The sequence below is a fragment of the Nicotiana tabacum genome, chromosome 17, assembly GCF_000715075.1.
Source record: "Nicotiana tabacum cultivar K326 chromosome 17, ASM71507v2, whole genome shotgun sequence".
NCBI classification, from domain to species: domain Eukaryota; kingdom Viridiplantae; phylum Streptophyta; class Magnoliopsida; order Solanales; family Solanaceae; genus Nicotiana; species Nicotiana tabacum.
This window is the reverse complement of record NC_134096.1, coordinates 72,156,586-72,181,936: the sequence shown is the minus strand read 5'-3', so window position 1 is coordinate 72,181,936 and position 25,351 is coordinate 72,156,586. Positions and strand designations below refer to the sequence as shown.

Sequence of the window (25,351 nt, the reverse complement as noted above, 5' to 3'; positions counted from 1 at the left end):
TGCCCAAGCACTAAGTGCTCTTACTCCCGCAGTTCTTTTAGATGATTGAGAACTAGAAGAAGAAGTAGTTGGAACATTGGGTCTAGCATGATCTAATGCAACTTGATAAGCATTATAAATAGTTTGAACATTTATTTTAATTGAGGCTATTGCGTTCGGAAGTTTAGACAACTCCTCATCTTCAAGTGCTAAACCATTATAAACTATTTCATACCAAAATTGAGGACCTCCTAATTTCATAGTAGGATTTAACAATGCAGCAATACCATAAATAGGGGGAATAGGGAAAATATATTTTTTAAACTTTTTTCTCGTGGAATCAATAGCAAGTTGATAAATTTTCCCACCCTCTGAAAAATGATCAAACAAATTTGCAAGTTCTGCAATATAAACTAAACAGTTAGAAATAGTAAGATAATATTGCCCAGAAAATTCATTTGTAGCAATATGAAATTTTTCTAAAAAATCTACAAGCATTTTAACATTAGCCCAATCCGTATTTGTAAGGTGCTCATCATCATCACTTACATGAGCATTAAACGTTGAGTTTATGGGGTTTCTATATTCATATGCAACAACTAAACTTTCATACATGTAATTCCATCTAGTTGGACAAGGTTTAGGAATCTTTCTTTCTCTTAGGCCAAATTCATCGCATCTTTTAAAATATTCTCTAAGTCTACTTCTACGGTTTGAATAAAAAAGCCAATTAAGATCCATTTTAACCTTTTCAATTTCAACATTTAAAATTCGCATACCATCACCCACAATTAAATGGTAAATATGACAAATACATCTAACATGAAAAATGTTACTAAATACAGGACTTAGTGTAGTGGTAAGCACGGCTACAACATTTGTGTTACTAGTAGCATTATCCATTGAAACTGATATTATTTTATCACTAATGCAAAAATATCTACAAATATCCGCAATCGTGCTGGAAATAAACTGCCCTGTGTGACGTGAATTAATTATTCTATAAGCAATAATGCGCTTTTGCATTATCCAATGCTCACCAATCCAATGACTGGTAACAGTAAGGTAATCACAATCGTTATCACTTCTACCAATATCAGTTGTAATAGCAAGACGATAATTTATATAAGTAAATAAATAGCGCAAATATTGTTCATATTCATGTTTATATTTATAAATATCACTCTTTAGGGTTGTGCGAGGAAAACCTTTATAAGTAGGATTATAAACTTTTCTATATAATGCACAAAGTGGGGGTTAGAAGGAAAACTATAGGGTAAGCACATAACAGTAACCATTTTTGCCAATTCTTCCCGATTTTTTTTGGATCATAATATAAAATACCACCGGTAACAGTGTTAATTTTCGGTTGAAATTGATTTGACCCGGTACTAAGGTCAGCCTGACTAGGCGCACTTGTCCCCTCAGCCAAAGCTTTCATACGAAAATATCTAGCTTTATCTTGAGAGTGTAGCAATATGTGTCTAGTCAAACTTTCCGTCCTCCCCCCCCCTCCCCGCGACTTCCAACATATTGAAAAACTAACTCTTTGCAACAAGTTTTACACTTAGCCCTATTTTTTTCTCTTAGTTGAGTAAAAAATTATCAAACAAGATATGTTTCTGCCCGTTTTAAAGGTTGTCTAGAAAAAGTAGGGGCACTAACAGGAGGGTCAGACGGGGGATCATCTGAATTATTATTAGTTGGGTTAACTTCAGGAGCAGGACTAGTGGGTGTATCGTCATCCGGTTGCGTTTCATCAAAATCTATTTCTTCATCATCATTTTCATCAATAGTTGGATTACCATAAATAGCATTCATATATTCATGGTTTAATTGTTCACCGGGTGCAATATTATGGCAAAATTGACTCTCGGTAAATTGTAATAAACTGTTATCGCTATCAAAAATAGGAGGTGTAGGACGGGTAACAGGTTTGGGTCGGGGAGCGGGGGGAAGTGGAGGAGGAACAAATTGGCCACTAGATTCACCACTATTCGATTTTTCCTTATTTTTACTAAACATATTTTTTAAGGAATAAGCCATCTTAATTAATCAAGCAAAGTAAATAAAATAAATAAAATTATAATATTAAAACTTAAGAGTTGGAACGAGTTTACCGAATTGACGAACAACTTGTTGAAAATTAATTATCGTTGAAGACTTCAATTCACCAATTTCACAATTGTTTTATAAATTGTAACAATAAAATAAGCAATAGTAGCAATTATAGAAGTAAATTAGAGAGAGATTGTGATAGATTGATGATTTTGTAAAAAAAAATGAAATAATGATGGGGTATTTATAGTTGAAAATAGGGAAAAAGTGTAATTATAAAAAGTTTGGGATCAAAACAAAGTTGGGGGGCTTAAATGGCTATTTTTGACAGCCCAACGGCTATTTTTTTTAAAAAAAATAGCCGTTGGGACCGTTTGGCCTGCTAAGGGACCGGGCCGGTCCAGGTCTCGGGCCCTGGCGGGCCAAACGGTCCTGGGCCTGGCGGGCCCAAATCATAGGACCGGCCCACGAGACCGGACCAGGCCCGCTAAAACCGTACCAAACAGTCCTGGCCCGTTTAGCCGTTTGGCCCGCGGTCCCGGGCCGGTCCCGGGCCTGAACCGGCCCACTTGCCAGCCTTAATCCTACGCGATCCCAAAATCCCCCTCTAAAAAAGGAAGGGTACTGCAGAAAGGATTCTAGTTTAAATAAATATATATAATTTGTAGACAAAACGTGTTTAGTCCGGATAATTAAGTAAACATAAACATTTTTGGTAATAAAATTTCATATAGTGTATAAAAATGAAAAAATTCCTTTTAAATTTAGTTATTCAATATTTGAATTTAATTTATTGGCCTAACTAATCCGAATGCATGCCGACAAACTCATTCACTAAAGGGTAAAGCCTCTCTATGGTAAAAACTTCATTGAGTCAACTATGTTCCTCTCGTCAAGTGAGACGTTTGCAACTTCATAAATGTAGCCTATTTTTTCTTCTTGTTCTTCTATTTTTTTCCTACAACAAGTGGGAAGTTTCTTGACTAAAAGTATCTATTTATAAATTTAAAATATTAAAAAAGAATAAAGAATAAAGTGCATTAACATTTTGGAAAGTGATTTTATATTCTAAGTCAATAAGGTGAATATTTAGTTATCTTAAGCTGTAATATAAGCTTACAACAAGACAACTATTCTCTCTTCAAATAATTGAAAGATCTTTTTGTTGCTTTTTTCCTCTTTTCATTAAAAAAAAAAACTAATAAATTGGAAGATCTAGTCTATTACTCTCTCCGGTCCACAATAAGTGTTTTTTTTTTGATATTTTCACATAGATTAAGAAATTCACCCTTTAATATTAATTACCAATGAAATTGACCATATTAACCTTTACTATCTCTTCATATAAATACCCATATCACATACTCCAACATTATTTGCTCCAAGGGCAATATAGAAAAAAAATAATTAATCCATTCTTGAAATCTGAAAAAATCACTTATTTTGAACCATAAAAAAGGCTAAAAAATCACTTATTGTGGACCGGAGAGAGTACTTATTAAAGATACTAGTCTTAGTGGACGTCCGTTACGCGTGCCCTTCGTGTTAATGAAAATAATTTTTTTAAAATAATATATGAAATATTCAAAATATGTATTTGCGTTATAATTTAAAAATTAATAAAAAATTTGCAAGTTTCAAAATGATAAATATTAATCATATTTAGGTGTTTGATCCACTCTATTCTATTCATACCTTAGTAATCACGTAAGCATCCAAACTCAATTATTATTAAAGCTCTTGTTTAGCTCGATCGTTATGTTACATTACCTATGATTTTCTTCTAAAATACTTCTTTTACTCGAGATGAATTATATATACGCCATTTTCCTATTCATATTTTTTACAAAACATTAATCAATCTTTTTACAGTTTAAATAGATTTCACATTTTTAAAAAATTATTATTTGATTATTTTCTAATATTTAGACAATAAAAGTGTACAAAGAATTTGAGTATACTTCCAATTCTAGTCCTTCTATTGTCCAAAAGAAAAAGAACGTACCAATTGCTTTTTAAAGTCTAAACTCATGCCTGCCTCTTATCTCAAATAGTATGAATTATCGTTAATTTTTCCAAAATTCTTTTTTAATCAAAATTATGTTTTTCATGCACATTTTTTTACGTTCCCTTTTAAATATTAGCATAAAAATTGTAGGATTAGATAGTTACTTTAATTTCATTAATTTACTCTTTTTTCCATAGAATATGCATCCATGAAAAGTAACATGTAAGAATTATACATAATTAAGTGATATGTATTGTTCAAATAAGAAAAGATTTATGTGAGGCAGAATTTTAATGGACTTTAAATTCCTAAACTTTAGGAATTCCTACCTAATTCAAATAGGAAAGAATTTAATAACCGAAATTTTAGTACGAAATATTAGGATAATAATTAAATGACTATTTTGTCTAGTGTGAACTCTATTTATAAAGGATAAAAAAGACTATATATATATATATATATATATATATATATATATATATATATATATATATATATATGGTCCTTCTATATTTGTTTGTGGAGGTGTAAAAACTTTTGAGTATTCCCGTCCCTTCTTTACTTGGAAAGTATTTTTCACATAAAAGTTTAAAAAGTGATCCCCGCTAGTAGATCTTTGTTCTCTCAATAAAGATCGAAGATTTTTAATTGTCAAGTCAACTTTTGCGATGTGTACGAGTGGCGGATCCATATAGCAAGGGTTGTCATTGTGGCGGAGCCAGAATTTTGGTTAAGAACTATCAAAATATATAAACGTAAACATACTAGAAAATTAAGGACAATCAATACATAATATATATACATATAATTTATTTTTTTACCTACCTACACAGTGTATTTTTTTCGCGAAGGTTGACACTCCTTCTTATAAGGTGGCTCCGCCACTGAGTTGACGCCCTTTTCCTGAAAAATTACACTATTTACGGCAAAGGGCCAAATATACCCCTGTACTTTCGAAAATGGTTTAAGAATACTCTTCGTTATACTATTGGGCTATATATACCCTTCTCGTCATACTTTGGAACAAATATACCCTTATTTTGAATGGAATGCCACGTGTCAGCACCAGATGAAAACGACTCATTTCTTTTTCTTACCCTATCCGTTTTAAAAAACTCACCACCCGACCCGTTTTAAAATTCAATTTTTTTAAAGCAAATATATTTTGTAAAACTGGATTTTTTTTTTGTAAAAACTAAAGAAAAAAAAAATTGCAAAATATATAATTTTAAGTCTTTTTAGTTTTTTTAAAGTATTTTTTTTGTAAAAACTGAAAGAAAAAAAATTAAAAATACTTTAAAAACTGAAAAATATATATTCTGTAAAAACTGGAAAAAAAAAAGAATTTGCAAAATATATATTTTTAACTCTTTTCAGTTTTTTTAAAGTATATTTTTTGTAAAAACTAAAAAAAATACTTTTTTAAAAAACTGAAAAAAAAAAAAAAGACTCTCCTAAAGCAGTGGACTACATATGCATTAGTTTTTAAAAAATAAAAATATTTTGCAAAATCTTTTTTTTTCCAGTTTTTACAAAAAAAATACTTTAAAAACTGAAAAATATATATTTTGCAAATTTTTTTTTCCCCAGTTTTTAAAGCATTTTTTTTAAAAAAAATTCAGTTTTTACAAAAAAGAATACTTTAAAAAAGCTGAAAAGACATAAAAAAATTGAATTTTAAAACGGGTCGAGTGGTGGGTTTTTTTAAACGGATCGGGTAAAAAAAAATAGGTCGTTTTCATCTGGTGCTTACACATGACACTCCATCGAAAATAAGGGTATATTTATTCCAATATATGATGGGAAAGGTATATATAGCCCAATAGTATAACGAATAGTATTCTTAGATCATTTTCGAAAGTACCGGAAGAAAAACATGAAAAAAGAAAAAGGAAAGAACCGAAGAAGGAAGAAGGTTTAACTGCATCGGAGAGTTTGCGGCATCCGGGGCAGACGGTTGAGCAATGAACGGCCTACCCTAACTTTTTTTGATTTGGGAATCGTAAAGAAAAGGACGCCTGTTTTATTTTAAAGTAGGATGCGTTTTTCTTTAAGTTGATTTATGTTTTATTTGTTAGAAAGGAAAAAGTTTATGTTTTGTTTATTAAAAAGGAAAATGGTAAATATAAAGGAAGTAGGCTTCTTCATCTTCTTCGTTTGGAGCTGTCGTTTAGTTTGTGCTTTTTTTTTTTTCAAAAAAAAAGAAGAAAATATTGTAAAAATCACGGAATAACGCACAGCTTTCAAGGAGTCTAGAACCCGCTTGTCTTCCCCGCAAAACCAAAGCCCTTACCGTTGAATCCAGAACACTTTTGTTATTGGGTTTGGCGTGGTTTATTTATATAGAAACAGTGAATTTTTCAATACAAATATAGAATTTCAAAAAAGTCACTGGGTTCGCACGACCCACACCCACTACTGTAGCTCCGCCCCTGTTTAAATATGTTCAATAGGAGTTTATGATATTTTCTAAAAGTTCTTTTGGTAGGGCGGTAGAGAGCTGATTTGCTATGTATGTCTCTCCAGTTTTGGACATCAGACACTTTTTGAACGGATAGAGGATGAGTTTGACCTATATATATATATATATATATACAACGGCATAGTAAAGAAACTTTATATTATCAAGTCACACAAAAAATATTTATAGATAACTTTTCATTAAAACTAAATTTGTATCTCGAAATAAAATAAGTTATATGCTATAAGCCTACAACATGTACATATCACTTGATAATATAAAAATTATTTATATTGCTAGTGTATATAACTTACAATCAAACTTCGTAAAGTGAATATAGTTTGATACTCCATCCATTTCAAATTGAGTATTTACTTTGGAGTTCAACTTTACTTTAGTGCTCTTATAGCCTGTTTGGCCAAACTGAAAAAATCAGCTTATTTTGAAAAGTATTTTTTCTAAAAGTGTTTTTCGAAAAAGTACTTTTAGAGAGAAATAATTTGTGTTTGACTAATCAATCTGAAAAATACTGTTGAGCAATAATTTATGTTTGGCCAAATTTTTCAAGAAATGCTTTGAAGAATCAAATTTAGAATAAGGACATAAATAGATTTACTTAATAGTTAATATTATAAGTAAATAAATAATCTTAAAATTTTATTATTAAAGACAATAATGAAATCGTTTCATGGTATTTAAGTAAAATATTAAAATAAAATTTAAAAGTACTCTAATTCTTTTAAGATGATTTAAATATATTATAAAATTATTCAACAAATATAAAAGCATTCGCCCATAAAGTCACTATATATTAAGCTAAATCTAAAAATAAGAAGAAATACTTATGCATTAATATCCTACGTATTAGCTTTAAAATAAGTAAGGTTATTTTGGTATATACTATATATTGTTAAGAATATTTTTGGTAAGAAGAAAAGTCAAAACTATTTTTGCTTCTGGGGAGAAGCTACTTTTATCTGCTTCTTTTCCAAAAGCATTTTTTTCCTCCCAAAAAGTTTGGCCAAACACCTTAAGTTTTAAAAAAAAAAGTACTTTTGAGGAAAAAAAATACTTTGGGCCTTTGGAGAAGCTTGGCCAAATAGGCTAATGAGGTGCTTGGCCAAGCTTTAAGAAGGACAAAAAATGCTTATGAGAAGCAGAAAAAAATAACTTCTCTCCAAAAACACTTTTCTGAGAAACACCTTTGAGAAAAATACACTTAGAAGTAGTTTTCAAAAGTTTGGCCAAACACTAATTACTGCTCAAAAGTGCTTTTCAAATTAATTAGCCAAACACAAATTGTTTCTCACCAAAAGCACTTTTTTGAAAAGTAATTTCGAAAAGAGTACTTCTCAAAATAATAAGTTGATTTTAGAAGCTTGGCCAGGCTATAAGGCTTGAACCAGCCTTAACTGAACTCGCAAGGTACTGAACCACATAAACCAAACTCGAAAAGTAAAAAATGGAACAATACCGAATTTATTTCAATATGGTATTGGTATATCTTTTTTAAAACTGAAAATCGGAAATACTGAAACAAAATATCTTAAAGCTATGCCAAACCGACCGATGAACACCCCCAAATAGCTACATGACTAGTTAAATCAATAAGCTAAAAGAGACAAACATCTTAATGAACTGAAAATTTATACGAGTTACATATCCAAGAGTATCCAGGAGATTTGAATACCAAGGAGATGCCTAAAAATATAACATGTTCATTCTGTAATGTTAAAACAGAGTTTAGCCTCATCCCAGGGGCCATTAATCTCAAACTTGTACTCTTGAATCCTTATCAACCAGTAGGGACAAACCAAATTGACGAAGACAAAAATGCCCAAAAGCAAAATGAAAAGCAACTTATGCAACTGGTAAGTGAAAATTAGTGTTAGAACCAGTAACTGAAGGGAAAAGCAAATATGCAGTTTAAAAGAACGCTTCTTGACACAATATGTGACTAAAGGAGCAAAAAGGAAAACTTGCAAGGAAAATAGCACAATAGCGAAGACATGAAGCCTCGATGGAAGGCGAGAAGAAATCAAAAGTGAAGCCACGATTGACGCATTCAGAGATATATTGCTTGTCAGGGTTGGATTTTCTAAAGCTCCAGGAGCCTTTACAGTGGACCCGGAGTAATTGTGCAGGAAGAGATGGAGTATGAGAAGGGAAGCTGTTAGCGCCCATATGGAATTCGAGCTTATGGACCTAGTAAGTGTATGGTAGATAGGAGACAACATATATAAGGCAGTTATGAAGAAGGTATTCTTTAGGAGATAATTGAGGAGGAGATTAAAGGGTATCATGTCCGCAGTTAAGAGCAGAATAAAGAAACCCGAACCAAGAAGGCTGACATTCAAGAGTAACAGATATTTTTCATTCAAGGTATTTCTGAGGGTATAGGTCCAAACTAAAACCACAAGGGAAACAATGCAAAGATATTGTGAGATTGAAACTGCGTCGAGCACCACCTTCAATAAGTCTCTTTTGACAACATTAGCATTCATGATCATTTCCTCCAGGAAGGACTCATCTGTGTGATTGTCACCAAAGCCAGGTTGCATCCCACCATAAACAACTTTTCTCCATTTTGGATGGGTTGGAGAAGAGCTCCCACTGATGCTAGCTTCCATTTTATCATACAACTTTATTCCACAGCAGCTGTGGACAACTATTAAATGACAGTCAGCACTCAGGGATCCTAAATCATAATCATCTTAATAGCTTATACAACAAGTTAGAGATGAAAAAGGGAAAACAGAGCAAATAATGCAATATTGCTTAGGGTCTGGAGCCACGTAATATTTTAATCAACTTTCATCAATCGACATTTACTTAGGTATCAAGAACACAGTGCTTCAAGTAACTGGACACTGCTGTCTATTGAATAATTTTCAAGGTCGGTAAACACATTGCAGACACTAAAATTCACATTGCATGTACGATAAAAGGAAGATACCGAGCTACAAAAACTCTTTATTTTGCAATATCAAGCTTTTTCGAATCTGATAGAATAATACATTTTACACCATCCAACTTCATTTTGCATTACTAACTCCTCTTAATTGGTAAAATGTACTCTTGATATCTTCAGCTTTTGGACTAGAGTAAAGCCTTTAAGTTTCTCTCAAAATGTATGATATAACCTCCTTATACTAAAACGAGACTTTTTTGTATCAATTTGTAAGTATCAAATGCAAAAAAAAGTATCAAATGGACTTAAAAGTTATCTATATCACACCCTTTAACCTCAAAAGAATCCCATCCTAGCCCCACAACCCGATGAGCCCCGCTAGCCAACCCCAAGATAATGCTGGATGATTTATCAATATATTTTAGAAATATCAAGCGGTGATGTCACTGACAACCAGAAGAAGTAAAACTGTACCCATATCTTATACCATTATGATTTCACCATCAATCATTAGTATTGGCAAGGAAACCACAAGCAGAAAAGAAAAGAGCAGTATAAGCTTAGATAACTACTACAAAATGCTGAACTCAGGAGATATAGCTGGCAGTTTAATTTTTTTCGACGTCTATCTTGAATGAGTATTGGAATGACATGGGCATCAATGGATTGGGATTGATAAAGATGATTCATATAGTCGACTCAAAATATTTAAGCATTGAGCATAGCTGATTGAAGATCTATCTTGAATGACTGATAGCGTTACCAACCAAAAAAGGTAGAAAATTCACACAAATTGAAAATAAGATAAACCGTAAGCAATCGTCAGAAGAAAGTTGATTGGAAAATTCAGGATAATGAACGATATTAAATATTTTGGAGTGCTGACTATATGACATTTATGGAGTTACCTTACTTTAGACTTTTACGGTTAAATTTCTTATGTCTTTGTGTGTGTGTGTGTGTGTGTGTGTGCATGATTTATGGAGTGTAAATCTGATTATATCACAGTGTTTCCAGAATATTTGGCCACAATGGTCTGTTCACAAATAATTTTTCAGCAAATTCCACTTGTCTCTTCAGTTTCTACCTTTAATTCAATTATCATATATGCTTTCTCCGTATCTATAAATCATTTGTACTCTTGGTCATTCATTGGTCTTTAAGTGGAGAAAGGTAGAGGGATGGGCCCATTATCCTCAAGTTTCAAAGGCTGCATTTCTAGATCATCAAAAGAGAAAAGAAAAAGAATCTAGCATGACCAACAAAAGATTTAAAGAACACCCACTGGCATCTGTTATAATCTACTTTTGATAAGTTACTGACATAAATCTTATCCATATCATATTAGAGAACTCAGAAGTGTTATTAAAGCCTGACAGCTAAAACGTTAAGCAAGTCGATCAAATAAACTTTCACTGTATAATCTAAAGCAAATAAACTAAAAAATGTAGACGGCAATGACATCAATGGGGGTCCTCTGACTCTAGGTGAGAGTATACTGCATATGTTTCATGTGGCATAGGAAAGGATCTTGACAAAGGAAGCAAGGAATAAAATCTGAAAAAACAAGAGAACTATTGGCCATGATACATGTAAAACCTTTTTAAGGATTCAAGGGAACACTGTGACCAAATGGACTGACATATACGCCCCAAAAAGATTCATTTCACTGGAGGTTTTTCATATACAATTATAGCAACAAAGGGAAACTGAAACACTAGGTGGTTCCAGAAGATTAAGCTCGTATCCAATTGCATTAGAAATCTTCACTAATTAACTACGGTTGAAGCAGAGTGGGCAACCAGGAGTCCAGGAATATCATTTAATCCTAGCAGCTATTGAGTGAATTCAGATATTGGCAATTCCAACTGAATGGCATCTGGAACAACCAATTCAAAGAACTTATCATAGGAGCTGTTTCATATAAGAGATAGCAGCTTAAAACAAGGATTCATAGGAAATAAGAAATCATGTCAGTAAGGTGAACCATTTCATCAACAAAAAAAAAATGTCAGTAAGGTGAACCATGGCAGAGTTCTAACCCGCAACGTGCGCCTAACACACACATCACGCATTGCGCTCTTATCACAAGACCAAAGTCCTAGGTGTTATTGAGACTTAGAAGCTATGTTTGAAAAGGGTAAAAGGAAAATTTTGAAAACCATAATATGAGGATCGTTGTTGCTCTTCCACTTATTTGTTGTCTCTTACAACGTTGTTATTATTTTTCTGGTTTCTTTTGTTGTTACAGATCTATTCTTTTGTTCTTTTCTGATATTATTGTCTCTTCTGTCGAGCCGAGAGTCTCCCGGAAACAGCTTCTCTACCCTTCCGAGTAGGGATAAGGTCTGTGTACACTTTACCCTCCCCAGACCCCACTAGGGTTATTTTACTGGGTTGTGTTGTTGTGTGATAATATGAGGATCCTTTGGACATGTCTTGAGCTTCAGGGAAATCCAGTAAAAGTAGCAACTTGATGATCTAGACAAAGGAAAGTTTAGGCACTAAGAAGTTAGAGGAGTGCAATAAGGCATCTACATTTAGGCACTTTTGGAACATTTCCAATGAAAGAAAATCTCCGAAGTTCAAAGTTAGGAACTTAAGAGTGCCCCATGCTCAATACTTTCACGTCAATGGAAATTGTATGATTTTTATGAGAATACACTTAATTCTACATACTTCACTATAACAACAAAACAACTTCTGGTTGGACTTACAATCTGCAAAATAAACAAACAGAAGACGAAGGATACACCATTACCGATCATTACAGTTTTAAGTCACATATATATACACAATTATACCTTGTTCCTATATTATCTTCCCAACATTAAACTACATGAAAGTCATAAATTGACTTCAATCAAATTTTACAAGTCACCAATCGAGCAACTTTATGTTGCATCCTCATCAGCGGGCTCAGCAGAAGAAGAATAATTTGAAGCTCCAACATAAATGATAAACGGAGAGAAATGTTTTGAGTCTATCCATTCGTTCACATTCAGAGGCGGATGCATAATTTAAACTTATATGTTCGACTTCAAAGTTCTTAACACTAAACTCGTTAGACTTTTGAAATTATGGGTTCGTAACATGATATTTATTAAAATTTTAGTGACTTTTACACATATCCATGTTCTATGTAAAATACTGGATTCAGTTGAACCCGTAGCTAATAACCTACATCCACCCGTGTTCACATTTTGCAATTATCCAATATAAGGAAGCAGAATCTGCTAAACCCATAATCCCTTAATTACAGAATTTTTTGAACAATCAAAAAACACAGACACTTAACATATGCACCACATCCCCTATAAATCAACCAATACTTCTAAGCCCATCAACTTTTACAGAAAACCCAATTCAATATTCAGCTAATTTAATCACACCCAGATAAAAATGTAATTTTTTCACCAATAAGTTCTACAAGACATGGCCAAAAAAAATGCACTTTATTTGGAACCAAAAAAAACAGTAGTAAAAAGTGAATTACCATAGAAAGTAAACCTGAGATTGGGTGTGAAACGGTTTTCCGATTAATGACAGCTGATTCTGGTGCGATCAATAAAAACAAGATTTGTACGAGTTAAGTTTGTAGTTATGTGGGATCTTGGTCTCTGAAACTAATGGAGGTTAAAAATTTAACAAAAAATGAAATGAAATGAAATGAAATGAAAGAGAAGGGAAGGGCGAGAACCCATAAAAGACCATGAAATGCTTCAAATTCTTTTTCTTTGCTGCAAATTTTGTTGGGGAGAACAAAATGAAGGAATTTGTCAAGCATTATTCGGTTATACATTTCTCTCTTTTTCTGCTCATCTTTTTAGGGGAAAAAATCTGCTTTTCGGAAATAATTATTCTGTTAGGTTTTAAAATAATTTATAGCTTGTTTGGTTAAGGTAGAAAAATAAGCACTTTGTGTTTGGCTAAAAAGTACTTTTAAATAATAATTTATGTTTGATTAATATTATATATAAATAAATAATCTCAAAAGTTTGTTATTAAATACAGTATTCAATCTTTTCATTCTATTTAAGTAGAATATAAAAATAAAATTTAAAAGTACTTTAATTCTTTTAAGATAATTTAAATATATTAAAAAATCATTCAGCTATTATAAAAGAATTTATCTTTAAAGTCACTATATATTAGAAAGTCATCCTAAAAATAAGAAGAAATACTTATACATTAATATCCTAAGTATAAGATTTAAAATAAATGAGATTATTTTAATATATGCTATATTTTGTTAAAAATATTTTTGGTAAGAAAAAAGTCAACTGATTCTGCCTATTTTTCTACTTCTAAAAAATAAATAGCTTCTTCCTAAAAGTATTTTTTTCCCGTAAGCTTGTCAAAAACTTTTAAGTTGAGAAAAAAAGAATACTTTTGAAGAAAAAAAACACTTTTGGCCTGTAGAGAAACTTAGTCAATCAGGCTATTAGTTTCAAAAAAAGAAGGCATTCACATAATCATACGCTAGTTGAATAATACAAGACTAATAATATATTTATAGCCCAGATATTAAACTTACTGTATTCGCATTATTATTACTTTTGGTTAATTGGGTATTTAGCTCATCAACGAATTAATTTTTGTTAAAAAAAAAAGAGAAAGAAGAAGCTCAACTAAACGCCACTAATAGAATTTTTTTTAATAACACCTCTCTTTTTTAATCTGAAAATACCTCTCATATGGAATAGTGACAATAAAAGAACAAACAATTTTAGTGATTGGTTAGCTTTTAGCACTACCAACCATGCAAGCATTTCAATTGGTTTTTCCATAAAAATTTAGTAAGACAAAACTTTTAAATGCATAGCCAAATTCTTTTTGCCCATGAAATTAAAAACAACTAAATTTTAAATATTTTAATATTTTTGTTCATAGTGATTATATTATTATTTTAATTCTGCCATTTAAATAAGAAAAAGATAACGTTTCGCATACTATTAAATAGGGATAACAATATATTTCCCTTTGAATTTTTATCCTTCTAACAGCTTGTTTGGATTGTTGTTACATATCGTTTCATAATGTATTGTATTATATTGTATTGATAAATACAACGTTTGGATAGATTGTATCGCTTGTCGTCATTTCATGATGTCACGCACCAATAATATGAAAAATAAACTTGCAATATTATTAAGAAAAATAGAACACATAGTAGAATTATTGTATAAAAAATAGGAAAAATGATAAAATATGATTATTTAATAATAAGGAAGGGCAGGATGAGAGAAAAAAAAAGAGAAACGACGTCACCACACCAAATATGTCGTTCCATAAAGTGGTACTTTTCGTTGTTACAAAATGATGATTTAACGATACGATATAATAAAATTTAAGTAACAATAAAAAAAATATTATATTTAAAGTAACTATATGATACAATACGGTAACAATCATCCAAACAAGCTGTAAACTACCGTGTAAGCTACAATATAATTTGAGTTGTTTCCCATGTCGCATTCTCTCTACTCTCTGTTGTATTTTCTCAGTTACAGAAATCCTTAAAATTAAATTATAAGTATTAATTAGTAACTTTTGTTTTTCTTTCGTGGAAGGGAAAGGATTTTTTTTTTTTGTCAAATAACTTTGTGAAGATAAAATTGTTTGGTACTCCATTTATTTCACCTTTTGTTTTTAATACATGCAAAAAAAAATGTTCATCTTTTTACTGATAAGCATACTAATCACGATATATAATTTATAATTTGTTATGAATAGATTGAATTTGTGAATGTCCAACAACTCATCCATGAACCATTTTAGATATACAAGAATATGTTTATTACATTCATTTAATATCTTGTAACTCTTAAGTAAATTGTACACTATATATACGGTATTTCTAATTTTACAAAAGACATCAATAAGATAGACTTGAATATAACTTGATAGAAAAAAAAGTTTTATCTATATTTCTTGGCTTATATTACTATAATTTTATAACACGTTATCAGCACGAGTCTCTAACCAATTGAAGTTATCTACTTCGTCCGGGTTTTATCTTCTTCCTAAAGAGTAAGCTTTAATTTTACATTGTCATGTCGGTATGTCTAGTTCTAAGTTTACTTTTACGAAATAGAACGGTATGCTATCAATTCTTTGCCATGATATTAAAAGAACCTTGTGATATTATGCTTTTGAAGGAGTTTCATTTAATATGGTAGATAATCATATAGAGTAAGGAATATTTCCTATCTATGTTAGAGTTATTATTTGGTTAGAAATATGAACTTTGAAAACTATCAATTAGATATTGACGTGTTTTTTGCTGGAAATTAGAAATAGTGATATCATTAAGATTTATGCCTAACTACACTATTGAGAGATATAATAAGTGTCGGAACATAATATACTTACTTTAATTTTGTAACTCTCTGATTATTCTCTATTGAGTAAACGTATTTGGCTTCTCATGTATACATAGGGTAATGATTGTGTGTTAATTTACAGTCAAGCATGATATAGTAATATTGCATTGCATGTAATTATCTTTTATTTTTACAAGCTTGTATACACGATATTAGTACACGATTATGTACTACACTGAATTGATAATAATTCTTGTCATTCTATTTTACTTATTTCTATGATAGTTTTCAATGTGTCGAATTTGTTAAAGCTTAAATTTATGGCACTTGACATCTCTGGGAATAACTATTTGCCATGGGTACTTGATGCTGAAATTCACCTTGACGCTAAAGGTCTTGGTGACACTATTAAAGAAGGAAATGAAGTATCAAGTCATGATAAGACGAAAGCCATGATTTTCCTTCGCCATCATCTCGATTAAGGGTTAAAAAGCGAATATTTAGCCTTGAAAGATCCATTTCAATTATGGACTAGTTTGAAGGAATGATATGACCACCTAAAGGCCACGGTATTGCCAAGAGCTCGTCGTGAGTGGATGCACTTATGGCTACAAGATTATAAGACCATAAGTGAATATAATTCTGCTGTATATAGAATAATTTCCCAACTAAAATTATGTGTGGAACCTATGAATGATGAGGACATGCTGGAAAAAACTCTTTCCACTTTTTATGCCTCAAATATGGTTTTATAACAGCAATACCGTGAAAAGGGCTTTAAGAAATATTCTGAGTTAATTTCATGCTTTTTGGTGGCTAAACAACATAATACCCTTTTAATGAAAAATCATGAAGCTCGCCCTACTGGATCAGCTCTATTTCTAGAAGCGAATCTAGGAACGATAGATCCAAAGCCTGAAAAAAGATAAAATAATTATCGTGTCCGTATAAATATACGTGGGCGTGGCAAGGGGCGAAATAATAATCACCATGGTGGTGGTCGTTATAAACAAGAGAACAATAAGGGTTCTCAGAATAATCCTTCAAAAGGCAAAGGTAATGTTTGACACCGATGTAGTATGAAAAATCATTGGGCACGAATTTGTCGTACACCTGAATATTTTGTCAAACTTTATCAAACATCTATAAAAGGAAAACAAAATAAAGTTGAGACTCACTTGACTTTTCAAAATGATGTTGAGCCGGGCCCTATGAATAATCATGATAAAGTTAAGCAAACCTTGCCTATAAAGATGATATTTTTGAAGGCCTTGCATATATTACTCATTTAGAAGCTGGAGACTTCTTTGAGCATCATAACTGAAGACTTATTATTGGAAAAACTTATAAGAATAAATGTATTTATTTTTATGAAATTCATATTTTGAATAAAACTTTTTATGTTGTTAGTATTTAATTTCATAAATGTAGTTTCTTTTATTCTTAAATTTTTTAATATTACTTATGATGTATTTTTTTTTCTTCTTAAAGAATATGAAAACTTCCTAGTATTCAGTTGGTCGTATGAATAATAAAGAAGAAATATGTCTTCTGGATAGTGCTACGACGCACACCATATTAAAAGATAAGAGATATTTCTCTTATTTAATTATGAAAGAAGCCAATATCATAACAATATCTGGTAGTACAAAATTAATTGAGGGCTCTAGAAGAGCGACTGTATTACTACCAGGAGGAACTATATTGGATGTTAATGATACATTATATTGTAGTAGGTCTCAAAGAAACTTGTTGAGTTTCAAAGATATTCGCCAAAATGGCTATCATATTGAGACTGTCAATGAATGAAAGGTTGAATACCTTTATATTACTACAATAAAAGCGGAAAAGAAGTATGTGCTTGAAAAGCTTCCCGCATATTCCTCCGGATTATACTACACTAATATTAGTGTAGTTGAATCACATGCCATAGTAAACAAGGAGTTTACTAATGGTTTTATTATTTGGCATGACCGGTTAGGCCATCCCGGTTATAATATGATGCGCAAAATAATTGAGAATTCACATGGTCATTCATTGAAGAACCAAAAGATTCTTCAAACTAAAGAATTCTCTTGTGCTGCATGTTCTCAAGGAAAACTGATTATTAGACCATCTGTAATTAAAGTTGGAGTTGAATCTCCTGCATTTTTGGAACGTATGTAGGGTAATATATGTGGGCACATACACCCTCCATGTGGACCATTCAGATATTATATGGTTTTGATAGATGCATCTACAAGATGGTCACGTGTGTGCTTGTTATTAACCCGCAATTTGGCCTTTGCGAGGTTACTAGCTCAATTAATAAGATTAAGAGCACAGTTTTCAGATTATGAAATTAAGACACTTCGTCTTGATAATGCTGGTGAATTTACGTCTCAGACCTTTAATGATTATTGCATATCAATTGGGATAACAATTGAGCATCTAGTTGCTCATGTTCATACTCAAAATGGTCTAGCGGAATCATTGATCAAATGCCTCTAATTAATTGCTAGGCCAATGCTTATGAGAATAAAACTTCCCATTTCGGCATGGGGCCATGCTATTTTGCATGCAGCAGCTCTTATGCGGATTAGACCCACAAGTTATCATAAAGTCTCCCCAATACAATTGGCTTTTGGTCAGGAGCCAAATATTTTTCATTTTAGAATATTTGAATGTGCAGTATATATTTCAATTTGTCACGACCCAAAATCCCACTAGTCGTGATGGCACCTAACCCAACCCGTTAGGTAAGCCAATTTCCAACTATCTAATTCCAATAAAATTAATTAAAAGAAATTATCTAAAACTGATACATCTCCCCAAGAACTGGTAGTACAAATCATGAGCTTCTAAGAATAGAGTATACAAAGCAAAAATAAAATAAATACATAGTCTGTTTGAATAATACATAAACAGAGCTTTTATAAATCTAAGGCTACCCTGAACAAGAGGCAGCTACAACAGGAACGCAGGTATATCTTCAAGTCCCGCAACCAGCTAGCACAGCAACAACAACAGCCAACATCTGCACGCAATGTGCAGAAGTGTAGTATCAGTACAACCGACCCCATGTACTGAGTAAGTAACAAACCTAGCCGTAGGTTGAAAGTAGTGACGAGCTTCTACCAAGGTCGGGTCCACAACCAATAGTACACAACAATCCATAACAACATAAAGCAAATAATACCATAAATAACTCAGGGATAAAATACTCAGCCAAATAATGATTTCAAAAATTATAGTTCTTCCTTCCAAATATCTCAGTGAAAACCCAAATCGTTTGCCGAAGTTTCCAATAATATAAATAGTTTGAAAATAATAAATTTCTCCCAAAATCTTGTCAATAATAAATAAGATGTTTCATTTTCCTTCCGGATAACCCGTGTAAAACAAATGCATCACTATGCCCATCTGTCAACAATGTGTGAAAACTCATGAATGATGTGATGTTGTACAGCATGAGGAAATACATCTCTATGCATGTATGTCATGTGTGCATGCCAATGCGATGCAACTCAATGATAAAAATCATAAACAGCCCCTCGGGCATAACATCACTCATATACAGCCCTCGGGCAAACCTCACAGTCACTCGTGCCACTCGGGCATACCTCACAATCACTCTTGCCACTCGGGCATACCTCACAATCACTCTTGCCACTCGGGCATACCTCACAATCACTCTTGCCACTCGGGCATACCTCACAATCACTCATGCCTCTCATCACTCGGCACTCGGCACTCGCACTCAGTAGGTACCTGCGCTCACTGGGGGTGTGTACAGACTCCGGAGGGGATCCTTCATCCCAAGCGCTATATCAAGCCAAATCATGGCATAAATCACTCAGGTATGCTGCAGGCGGGCAGCCCCGATCCACACTCATCCTCATAATTCAGGCCCTCGGCCTCACTCAGGTATGCTGCAGGCGGGCAGCCCCGATCCACACTCATCCTCACCAATCAGGCCCTCGGCCGATATCAAACATGCTGCGGCATGCAGCCCGATCCCATGAATATGCAACATGCTGCGGCGTGCAGCCCGATCCCATGAATATGAAACATAAATCAGGCCCTCGGCCTCACTCAGTCATAAACCTCTCAAGCCACTCGGGCATCTCAGTTAAATAGGGCATTCGGCCCAAAATATTTTTATGCATCAAAATAGAGTCATAAAACTGAGTTATGATATGCAATGAAATGAATATGACTGAGTATGACTTTTCAATTTAACATAATAATTCACAGCAATATGACCTCTGTGGGTCCCAATAATACTGGCACATAGCCTCAACATGATTTGTAATATGCTTTTCAGCTCAATGTCTTTAACACATAAAACCGCATGGAAAATACCAAGGTTATTTAACTATAACATTCCACATAAACAATTATGTCACAATTTCTATAGTGCACGCCCACACGCCCGTCACCTAGCATGTGCGTCACCTCCCAACAATTCACAAAATACATATATTCAGGGTTCATACCCTCAACTCCAAGATTAGAAGAGTTACTTACCTCAATCCAAGCAAATTCTTTAATCCAATAAACCTTTTCCTCGTGATTCGGCCTCCGAACACCTCGAATCTTAGTCAAAATAATTTGATACAATCAACACGAGGTATAGGAATCAATTCCATATGAAAATGCTAATTTTTCATAAAAATCCGAAATTTAGTTCAAAAATTGCTCGTGGGGCCCACATCTCGGAACCCAACAAAAGTTACAAAATCCGAACACCCGTTCCGATACGAGTCCAACCATACAAAAATTATCAAATTCCAACATCGGATTGACCTTCAAATCTTCATTTTATATTTTTGGAAGATTTTATAAAAATCTGTTTTTTCTTCCATAAATTCATGGATTCATGATGTAAATGAATATGGAATCATGAAATATAATCAATATAGGATAAGGAACACTTATCCCAATGTTTTCCCATGAAAATCGCCCAAAAATCGCCTAAACCGAGCTCCATAAACTCAAAAATGAGTAAAAATGGCAAGAACCCCGTTTTATAAACCCTCAGTTGTTTCGGGCGTCACAGGTAGCATGGGGCGCTGCCTGTGGCGCAGTTTCCAGTATCCCAAAATTCCCAGCGCCAGGGCTAGCGCCCCACGCTACCCTGGGCGCGCTCGGCGACGGAAAAATCGTTTCCTACACGAAAATAGGCATAACTCTCTCATACGATATCCGAATTCAATGATTCTTTTTGCTATGGCTCCGTAATTTCAATACGGATCTAATACTTCAATCAAAACTGAATTTGGAGCTCATTTGCTTAATGTGATACCACATATTCTTGAAGAATCGACATCGAACATTCTAGATTCAATGCCGAAACATAGCAAATCAATCCGGAATGAACTCAAATTTTGCGTACAAGTCATAAATGGAATAACAAAGCTGTTCCAATTTCAAAAATATGATTCCGACCTCGATATCAAAAAGTCAAACCCCCGGTCAAACTTTTCAAAATTTAACTTTCGGCAATTCAAGCCAAATTCCACTACAGACTTCCAAATAATTTTTCGGGCACGCTTCTAAGTCCAAAATCACCATACGGAACTATTGGAACCATCAAAACTCCATTCCGGGATCGTTTACACATAAGTCGATATCCGGTCACTATTTTAGCTTAAGCTTTAAACCTTGGAACTAGGTGTTCCAATTCATTCCAAAATCTCACCGGACCCGAACCAATTGCCCCGGCAAGTCACATAACAACTGTAAAGCCCAATTTGAGCAGTAAATGGAGAATCTGGGCTGTAATACTCGAAACGACCAGCCGGGTCATTACATTCTCCCCCACTTAAACATACGTTCGTCCTCGAACGTGCTAAGAGTTGTTTCCAAGCCATCAAATCACCATTCCGTCTTACCACACACGTACCCGGGGGTGAACCCACATCACCCTATTCCATATAGGCTTGACAACACAATCCAACTGAATTCATTAATTTAACTCTAGCCCATACACCTTGGAATTTAATTTCCAACCTTTAGAATTTCTTTCAAGACACAAGTCTTAAACTTACACACCGTATAAATCCGAACAAGTTGCATCGAGCTATAACTATCACCACGGATATAATCAACCAACATATTACATAACTCGCTTGCTCGTAGCACCATTCCCGATCGCAGTGACTACTTCAAAACTAACCGCATACTAGTATTAAACCCATATCGAACCAAACCTCATCCCAAAACCTTCGTACCCTGTTGATAATAAAAGAAACACGCGAAATAAGCAAGTCACGGAGCTCTCTCGCCCAACCAGAACCATAATCGCTTTTTGAGCCGACTTTCAATATTATCCTCCCTAACATACGGTAATCAAACATGATAGTACCCATTCGAGGTCCAATGACTTTATATTACTAAACACAACTATTTCCACAGACATGCCGCACCAATATAACTCAGAGCCACAACCCGTGCCATCTGTGCACCAATACACAACAATTCAAATGTACTCAGTCATGAAAAATGACTCAAATGAGAGAACTGCCCCGCAATGTTAATAAGTACCGCCATAACAAAATGCTAAAAATTCATCATACACCGTAGAACCATCACCCGATTCTAACACAAGGTTCATACCTTAATATAACTCTGCTGCAATGTGTGTCCCCATCCAAACGTTGGTCCATATAATATACCCCGAGCCACCCTGCTCAACATCAATAACCACGGAGAGGCAAATGACAAAAATGCCACACAAAACCTGAAAGAACATAACCATTACGCAATCGATCATGCAATACCCAAATACTCATCACACTCAAATTCCACTATAAAACTCAAATAGGACTGTACCATCTGTGCATATAACCAATGAATCACAACTCATCGTAGCATGAAGGAGCAACTCACAGATCATCTGAGAACACGAACAAGCTCAACATCAACCGAATGACACATCCCTCAATAATAGCAGTATGGAGCCAACCATTCCGGCTCGGTGTAGAATACACATCTTAATTGGGCCTACCAATGGACTGTCAAATCAACTCGGGTTACCCACAATTAGATAAAAATTATTCCGAAACTCCATAATGACTGAATCATAACACATTCTATCATCTGGCCAGCTCCAGCCACAACTTCACAGTCCATAACCATGAAACAATACGCTCTTGAGAGCTCCCAATCTCCAAATCCATAGAACACGCGAATTACCATATTTGATTCCATCTTCACCGCCCGAATGCCTAACACTTCTCTCATACATGATCATCCCATGAGAAATACTTTAAAAGTTCTTCCGTGCCAATTGACAAAATTTGAATATCAGCAGTCTATCAACTATGTGAGTACCGCAATACTAATTTATACATCCGTAAGTAAAAATACAATGCGCCTTCTGAAGTCCGCCCCTTTCTCATACAACGCCAAGTAGTAATAGTATTCATCTAGTTATTTGAAACCGTCCATGTTGTCCAACATTCGTTACCTTCTCTTCAAGACTGTACTGCCACCTTGTACATGAAAATCTAGCTTTCGTACAACACATAACATCTATATTTCCATCATGTGAAAAGCACAAGAATCTTATTACCAACTTTGAGTCACCAATAATTTACATACCCTTTTAGTTATAAACCTTTCTCTTGCTTCTTTCCAGGAGGAAATCACAATACATAACATTTTCTCTACACCGGTAGAAACCATCAAGAATTCTTTGGAATCCATTTGCACAACCAAGCCACCAGGACCGAATCTCTCCAACTCATCCAAGCCACGCAGGTCGCCAAGTCCAGGTGTATTGCCACAAAGCACCTGTAGAAACCCCCCCACATCATAAGCACCCAAAGAACCGATCATATCCATTACCATACTGATCCAACCTACTACCTAGTTGTCCTATTTCACCGAGTCTATTCTGAATATGCCTCCACATTGATACTCCTCCTTGCTAAAACACCACGATCTTTAACCACAACTTAACTCACAACCTAACATAGAACCACAATGCCCTACGACCCATAAGCAACTGTATTCTTCTTAAGCACCTTCAAAAATACCACAACTATAACACTCACTTTGAGAATACCTTATGCGAATTTGAAATTGTTCTTCTTACCTTCCTTATACAAAAATATAGAATCCTTAGTCATACAGAATTTTCGCAAGTCCAGGAACCATCAAATATAAATCTCGGATATTATCCATACACAAGTCCAAAAATATTTTTAATTGCTACATATAATTCTCAAACCCACTGGAATTTTCTCGGGAGTCACCCACTTTGCTCAAATCTAATTGCACCGCCCAAATGGGCCAAAAGACATGTGCCCCATTAGCACCACAACACTCAAAGAAGTAACTCTACTTTAAAATCACATATCAAATTCATACTCCATGCGCACTACATCATTCACCAATAACAACTTACTCATCCCGCGAATTTCATTTACTCATACGTGCAATAAATTCTTTATCCAGGAATTTCCTTATTCGAGTCATATTCGATCTCAACTTCTGCAAGTCATAGCTAACCCACAAGTATGCCTTAGACTAAAATTAAAATTTAACACCTAACCATGAAATCAAATTGTCAATAGCAGATTCCCACACTTGGCTCAAAGCCATAGAGTAAAACATTCCATAACTCACAATACCAATACTCTCTTACTGCCATAATGCCACAGTCAGTCCAATGAAACTTCTTCCCAAGTTCATACAATGCCAACCATAAAAATAGCTCAATCAACCGCTAAACTCGTATTCATCCTCTTAACACATAAGTCAACTTTCTTAACCAGATTCAGATTCAAATCTCCACCCATACACCCCGTCGGTAGAAAAGAAACTCTCTACTCACATCATAAGGAATACTCCTACGTAGATTACTCTGCAGGGGATAATCCACCTGCTTAGCCTCAATCTGGTATCTTGTTATACCCTTTCGCATTCACAATTACTATGCAATCACTTAGTCTATCTGAGTCCAAACTCATTAACCAGACGTGAGAATTTAGTTTTACCCCAAAGTTTAACAATGTGAAATATCCATCAAAACATTCATACTAGAGATTGTACGCCACATCAATTCAGAAATCAAGCACCCAATGACCTTTCCTTTACATTTCAAGGAAACACTTCTCGTCATATTCAAATCGTCTTAACACATCCCGCATTTACATCATCTTTATCACAAAGCCATTCCGCCGCTCATCAAGCCACAACTTCCACTCATAGGGATATTACCGGACATATGAGTCCAAATGTACAGGTTACAACTGAAGATACCGAGCCTAAGCTGCGGTCTAAACTTGGCCTCAAGTCCTCCAGACTGGCCCATCACCAAAACACAAAATACACACCTCGAACCTCATTCATAGAATCACAAGCTGACGATGCATAGCTGATACCGAGCGCTCATGTGCGCATACGAATACGTGGAAGGAATTCAAAGAGTTATATTTCAAGCTGAATCAATTCCGCACGAAAAGGAAAGAAAGTTGGGAAATTATCCTAAATGCCTTGTAGCCTCTCGAAGATAAGTATGGACGTCATCATACCGATCCGCAAGACTCTACTAGACACTTGCTCATGACTTGTAGAACCTATGAACCTAGGGCTCTGATACCAACTTGTCACGGCCC

At 34.0% G+C, this 25,351-nt stretch overlaps 1 protein-coding gene across 4 annotated transcripts; it reads right to left on the bottom strand.

The window, feature by feature from the left end:
- Positions 1-8,114: 8,114 nt before the first annotated feature.
- LOC107811270 (phosphatidylinositol N-acetylglucosaminyltransferase subunit C-like) lies at positions 8,115-13,255 on the bottom strand. 4 transcript variants are annotated; one of them, XM_016636162.2, is made up of 2 exons: positions 12,914-13,255; positions 8,115-9,174 (listed from the first exon to the last, which is right to left on the bottom strand). In XM_016636162.2, exon 2 carries the CDS (start codon positions 9,134-9,136, stop codon positions 8,225-8,227), a length of 912 nt encoding a protein of 303 aa, XP_016491648.2. In that variant the 5' UTR covers positions 9,137-9,174; positions 12,914-13,255; the 3' UTR covers positions 8,115-8,224. The 4 variants fall into 4 exon arrangements, with proteins under 4 accessions (XP_016491648.2, XP_016491649.2, XP_016491651.2 ...); XM_016636163.2 differs by having other exon boundaries at positions 8,115-9,164; XM_016636165.2 differs by having other exon boundaries at positions 12,928-13,255.
- Between the last annotated feature and the right edge of the window lie 12,096 nt (positions 13,256-25,351).

Coding starts and splice junctions, on each gene's coding strand:
- LOC107811270 (XM_016636162.2), bottom strand. CDS start 9,136: ATGGAAGCTAGCATCAGTGGGAGCTCTTCTCCAACCCATCCAAAATGG.